We start from the raw sequence: 6,840 nt of genomic DNA on the forward strand, positions 1-6,840 counted from the left end.
ATGTGATCCTGGATCAACATTTTTTGTTGATCCTGGTCAACGTTTTAATCAAAGATACCCCAACCTACCCTTAACTCAAACCCTAACCATTTTTAAATCCTCAAATTAGTGTAAAATAATAGTTTGAGGAGTATCTCTTAAAAGCCCCTAACCCAATCCTTAACCTAAATCTAACATAAACACTCTTAATCATGCAATCTGATTGGTTAATGAAAATGTTGATCCAGGACCAGGGCCGGCCCTGGGCATAGGCGGAATAGGCAAATGCTAAGGGCGCCGCCGACCCCTTGGGGCGTCCGTGCGCCCAAATTTTTTTTTTTTTAATATATGTATATAAACATTTAACTATAAATATTTATATATTTTATTATATAAATATTTTGCACAAGAAAACAGCAGTTATTAATGAATTATTAGTAGCATAGTATCTCGGAAGATCGTGCTTGTTAAATAGCTCTGTGGGCTGTGGCTATACTGCACTGAAGCGGCAGTTTAAAATATAAACCCTGAATTCAGCGAACGTCAAGAACAAGAAAACGGAAACAACAATCAGACAGAGACGCGGAATTTACATAATGTTACACAGACCATGTTTAAATTTCAATGTTTCTGCACAGAAATACCAACTTGTTCACTTTGTTTGGTATTAATAAGCTGCGCATTGGAGTGCTGGCCGCGGTGCTGAAGACGGACGGAGTACTGGTGGCAGCACAGATATTTACGTGCAACCTATTGGAAACTATTATTCGTTATTATATAATTAATATTCGTTTTTTTACTTTATTACTTCCTCTTAAGAAGAGTTCTGCAATTTTATTTCAATATTTCTCTTTATATAAATACTATTTTGTACTTAAATCTATAATTTCATTATTTTACTAACCCAACTAACTCATCTGGGCTTTCCGATAGGTTGCACGTAAGGGAAAAAGTATAGCTTTCTTCCCCTTGAGAAGAGTTCTGCACTTTTAAACTTAAAAAAATATATCTCTTTACAAAAATTTTCTTCTATTTAAAAGCTGTAATTTCGTTATTTTACTAACCCAACTAATGACTCCTCCACTTTCCAATAGATTGCACGTAGATATCTGTGTATATGTGCCATCACGCGTCTTCAGCACCGCGGGGAGCAGCCAGCACTCCAATGTGCAGCTTATTAATACCAGACAAAGTTGGTATTTCTGTCCAGAAACATTGAAATTTATACATGGTCCGTGTAACGTAATTTAAATCCCGCGTCTTGGCCTTATTGTTTTTTTCTTGTTCTTGACGTTCGCTGAATTCTGGGTTTATATTTTAAACTGCCGCTCCAGTGCAATAGCCACAAAGCTATTTAACAATGAGCACAATCTCCCGAGACAGTACAACATGCTACTAATAATTCATTAATAAGAGCTGTTTTCTTGAACAGAATTAAATATTTTAAGTTAAATGTACAGTGTTAAAACATGTAAAAAAAAGACAAGATTTTAACAATGTCAAGATCAAATGCCTGAGTAACAGGGTATTGTGTGTATGTGTTCGTGTGTGTTTCCAAAATATTTTCAAAATAAAGAAAAACAAGACAAAGCTGTGCAGTTTGTTTCTGTGTAAGTTATGAACAAAATGATTGGAACACAATTGTGATTCTGTGATTCTAAAGGGCACCAGGTGAAATCTTGCCTAGGGCAGCAAATTGGCCAGGGCCGGCCCTGTCCAGGACCAACAATGGAGTTGATCCAGGATCACATCTTACTTGGTGAAATCACGTTAACCATAGTAAATATACTGTACTGTATGATTCTGTGGCATAATTTGAAACATGATAAAGGGAAAACTTAAAAACACAGGAGTTGCCAGCCTGAAAATATCGAGATGATTAGTTAACAATGGAGTATTACAATTTCGACACATTTACTTTATAAATGCATGCATGTCATATTTTAAGTGCAATAATGAGTTTAATTATATAAAACATGAACATATTAAATGCTGTGAGTAATAAAGGTAAAGCAGTTACATTCAGCTGTAATTGTGACAAATTTCTTTCTTTGATTAATATGCCAGAGCATGGAAAGACATTAAACATTTTGGTTTTACATGAGAAGAAAAGTATATGCTAACTTGTGATGTGCTTTTGATCTCATGTAATAAAATGATAAACCTTTAAAAGGATTAAAACGCTTGCCTCCTTCATGCTTTATTTTTTATTCAGTAAACATTACCTTGTGTTTTATGGATCATTTTTGGGTGATTTCGAATTATCCTATTATCCTTCTTTGTAAGCACATTGTAAAAATGTTATGATCAGTTTATGTTACTTTACTGTAACTAAACTAAACAGGTTAAACAATTACAAGTTATGTCAAAACTTAAAATAGTAGGTTGAATTGACTTGCATTAACAATTTGATTAAACATCTTCTGCAGCTTTACAGTTTTTTTACAGTGATGGGATTGGATTGGCTTTAGATAAAATAGTATGTCAAATAGCTAAACGAAAACATTGGGGTAACTTTTATTTTATTATGTAGAATAGTATTTGTCTTTTGGCCTTTATTGTTTACTATTATCATCTTATAAGCAATTAAATAAGTTAGTAACAGTAGGTACATTTTATTGATTGTATATATGCTATACATTTTCACTTTAAAAAGGAAAAACAAATATGTGTGCATATGTGTATATCCTTTTGACTGAATTTGAAGCAAAAATTTACCCTGGTTTGTGTGTGAATTGAGGTGTGATCTATAAAGCATTGCAGTCACACGCTTTAATAAATGTGTCTCAGAGCTTCAAGTGACTATAAAATTCATTGTTTTAGTGGCTTCTTATAACTTTTATATATTGATCATAATCAGAGATGCATGCATAACAAATGATAAAAAAATCATATAAAGGTCATTCTTGAATAGAAAGTGACAAATAGACACTGAAAAAATCTGAAAAGGTATTTTATTGAAATGAACATAATAAAGCAAGAATATGTGTAACAGACGGGACTCCACCCAACCTTGAGATGTCCTCAAAAAGTCAGAAATCATAATAGATACTCATAAATTCCTGCGTTGTCCATTTGGTTACCAACTTTGTAACAGTTTGGTCATTAAAGACATGCACACCAGAACGCACAGATAGACATTCCTTTGCAATTTCCTCACTAGGGTGGAAACTAACTGGAGTCCTCAAATCTCATCCATGCAGGTGATGATTCTCCCACACCCTCCTACTCCACCCATTCACAGGACCATATAAAACGACTTAGCTGGGCTTAAGGGCAAGATCCACATTTGATCAACTCCAGCGATTTCTTGTATCTCAATCTGTTTATTCATCAATCCATCAACCATGTCGTTTTCTGTCTTACCTGAGACCTGTCTGAGAACCAGTCCTGACACCTGCCTAAAGTCCTGTCCTGATATTTGTGTGAGGACCAGCTACAACACCTGTCTGAAGACCTGCCCTGACACCAGCCTGAAGTCCTGCTCCATAACCTGCCCAAAGCCCATGACTTCAAAGTCCATAATCATTCCTCGTCATTGTGGTACGAAAGCCACCTGTGCACCCAAAGCCCACAGCGTCTACGGCTGTGGTTCTCTAGGAAGCACTCGGATCTCCACCTGCACTTATCTTGCAGGTATTCGCTCCCCCTGCATGCCACATAAAATCGGTGGATGTCTTGGTGGATTCGGTGCACGAATAATGGCTGGAGGTTGCCACAAAAAAGATTATGACTACATTAAGATGTCTGAGAAGTCCACCATGCAGAACCTGAATGACCGTCTTGCATGCTACCTGGAGAAGGTGAGGTCTCTGGAGGCTTCCAATGCCAGCCTGGAGAAGCTGATCTGGGAATACTATGAGAAGAAGAGACCCATCTGTCAGAAGGACTACAGTTGCTACCTGAACACCACTTACTGTCTGCAAGACAAGGTAAAGCTGGGAGAATAAGGGATAATAAGTGTAAATAACCCTGTCTGATATGTAAAATCCACCAAAAGAGACAAATGGTGGGAAATCATCGGTATTTAGCATGATATAAATAAAACAGTTGTGGTTTTGCATTTGTAAAGTCCACATAATGTCTTAACTATATAGATTAAAGATGCCACCATCAAGAACGCTGACATCCTCCTGCAGATCGACAATGCTAAGCTGGCTGCTGAAGACTTCAGAATAAAGTAAGTTCTCTCATACGAATTTTTATTATTGATTTCAACTTACTACCCATTGATTTAGTGCTATATAACAATTTATACATAGATCATATTGGTGATAATTCAATGTTTAATGCAATTTGACTTCATTTGACTCACCAATCAGATATGAGCATGAATCAGTCATGCGGCAGTGTGTGGAGGCTGACATCACTAATCTGCGCCGCATACTGGATAAGACATACCTGTCAAAGGCTGACCTGGAAACACAGATCTGCATTCTGCAAGAGGAACTGGCGTTTATGAGGAAGAACCACCAAGAGGTTTGGGAAAATATTTGTGAATTATAAAAACTATAAGTAACTGTCCTGCACAAAACCTGATGATTAAATCATGTGTGATAACAGGAGGTGGCGTCACTGATGTGTCAGTTGACACCGAACATTTGTGTGGAAGTGGATGCCGCTCCTCAACAAGACCTGAATAAAGTTTTGGATGAAATCCGTTGTCATTATGATACTATCATTGACAAACACCGTAAGAAGCAGGAATGCTGGTTCAAAGAGAAGGTGAGATTTCTTCAGCTTTTCCTTTAAGTGTTGAATCATCATTTTACAGCTTGCACACTGTGATAAAACCAATAATATAAATGATAGCTAAGCCATTTTTTATTCTTTAAATCACATTGTATGTGTGTTTCTCTTTAAGACAGCAGACTTGTGCAAAGATATGGCCAACAACACAGGGTGCATGAAAACTTTGAGGTTACAGGTCGCAGATTTATGGCGCACCTTGCAGTGCCTGGAGATCGAGCTACAGTCTCAAATCAACCTGGTGAGGGGTGGTAACATGAAGGAAATACTAAAGAGAGAAATTGGATAGATGGAAAATAGTAGAAAATTTTGTCACATCTAACATCATCTGAACCAAACGTATATGATAAATTTAAGATGTTTTATGTTAATCCAGAGTGCTGATAAAAAGCAAACAATGTGAATGGCATATATAGGGCAGTGAATAGCTCAATGTATGTGGGATATTGAATTGTCTATATCTGCCTGTTCTCTTCACCCACACAGAAAGGAGCTCTGAATTGTTCACTGGCAGACACAGAGGCTCGGTACGGTGCTATACTTGCTGGATTTCAGAAACAGATCAATGTGTTGGAAGCAGAGCTGTGTCAGATGAGGACTGGCATTGAGCAACAGGGTAAAGACTATGCTGCCCTTCTGGACATCAAGAGCCATTTGGAAAAGGAGATTGCCACCTACAGGTGCCTGCTGGAAAATCAGGATATCCAGTAAGTTAATTTACATTTTTGACGTCTAGTTCAACCAAAAAACAAACAAACATTCATCTCCATTTGTTTCTAGTTTAGATTCATACAATGGCAGTACATTATAAATCATATTGGTGAACTTTGAGTAAACTATTCCTCTTAATGTATTTTATGATGGGTCTTAATTTTTTTTATAACTAATATGATGTTTTTTTCTGATATATATTTTCATTCTTTCTTTTCTAGGACCCAAGGTAATTTTAAATCTATATTTTAAATTATATATTTTATCATTTAAGTTCTATTATTAATATTTAAATTATGTAGGCTATAAGGAGGTCTTCCTATGTAATGCATAACATCTTTTTTTACCTTTAGGTGGGCTGTGTACCTCAACCCATGTGTGCATGAAAACCTGTGGAAATGGTTGTCCAATGTAAACAAGGGTCATTCGGCATTAAGCCACTGCAGGAGACTAAGATATCTAATGTGTGATCCTTAATAAACTTCAGTCCCATTATATGTGTTTCATTTCTTTTTTTATCAGCTTTAACTTTAACAGTTTGTTTTCTGATGTTACAAATGTTACATTTTAATGTTTATCATTAAAGGGGACATATCATGAAAATCTGACTTTAAGTGCTAAAATTGACCTATGGCTAAGCCACGCCCCTAAACGCAATGAGGCAATCGCAGTGCGCATAGCTTACCCAATACACTCAGACATTCTCTGCTTACACGTCCATTGAAATGCATTGCAGTTAGTCAGTTTTCATTTGTTTTTATATGTTTTTTCTTGTCATTTTAAGGTTAAAATGCTCAAACGTTGTGCATGGAGTACAACGCAAACAGATTACTAAATTTAAAATGTTGAGATGCCCTGAGTTATCAGGAAAAACAAAACAAAGAGAAGTAGATTTAGTGGCTTTCCACTGCGTAGCTCAGTAGTATCTTTTAGGGATGCACCGATACCGATACTGGTATCGGCCTCGATACCACATTTTCTAAAGTACTCGTACTCGTTAAAAGTCCCCCGATACCTGGAATCGATACCACGGTCTGAGAAATGTCTATGTTTGAGCGGCGTGTAAGGGGTTAATGCCTCTTGTGTTGTCCAAAGAGGCAGAGTTTGCATCAAACTGGAAAAGTAGTCCTTTGTTTTTTTTGTTAAATTATATGACTAAAGCTGTTACCTGTAAATTTAAATCATGTTTTTTTATTAAGTACTCGGTATCGGTATCGGCAAGTACTGAAATGCAAGTACTCGTACTCGTACTCGTATTCCAAAAAAGTGGTATCAGTGCATCCCTAGTATCTTTATATATCTCTAACTTAACAGCATACAATTAAAACCCCTTTAAAATCTTACTTGGATCACGTTACACATAAAATCACATTTATCCCCTAACATACAGTTCTGTACTCC

At 36.5% G+C, this 6,840-nt stretch overlaps 1 protein-coding gene across 1 annotated transcript; it reads left to right on the forward strand.

The window, feature by feature from the left end:
* The first annotated feature begins 3,722 nt into the window (after positions 1 to 3,722).
* LOC135719072 (keratin, type I cytoskeletal 19) lies at positions 3,723 to 5,439 on the forward strand. The gene is made up of 6 exons (XM_065241619.2): positions 3,723 to 3,911; positions 4,077 to 4,159; positions 4,302 to 4,458; positions 4,543 to 4,704; positions 4,844 to 4,969; positions 5,215 to 5,439. The coding sequence occupies exons 1-6, from the start codon at positions 3,723 to 3,725 to the stop codon at positions 5,437 to 5,439; spliced, it is 942 nt and encodes a 313-aa protein (XP_065097691.2).
* The last annotated feature ends 1,401 nt before the right edge of the window (positions 5,440 to 6,840 follow it).

The sequence above is a fragment of the Paramisgurnus dabryanus genome, chromosome 14 (assembly GCF_030506205.2).
Source record: "Paramisgurnus dabryanus chromosome 14, PD_genome_1.1, whole genome shotgun sequence".
Lineage (NCBI taxonomy): Eukaryota > Metazoa > Chordata > Actinopteri > Cypriniformes > Cobitidae > Paramisgurnus > Paramisgurnus dabryanus.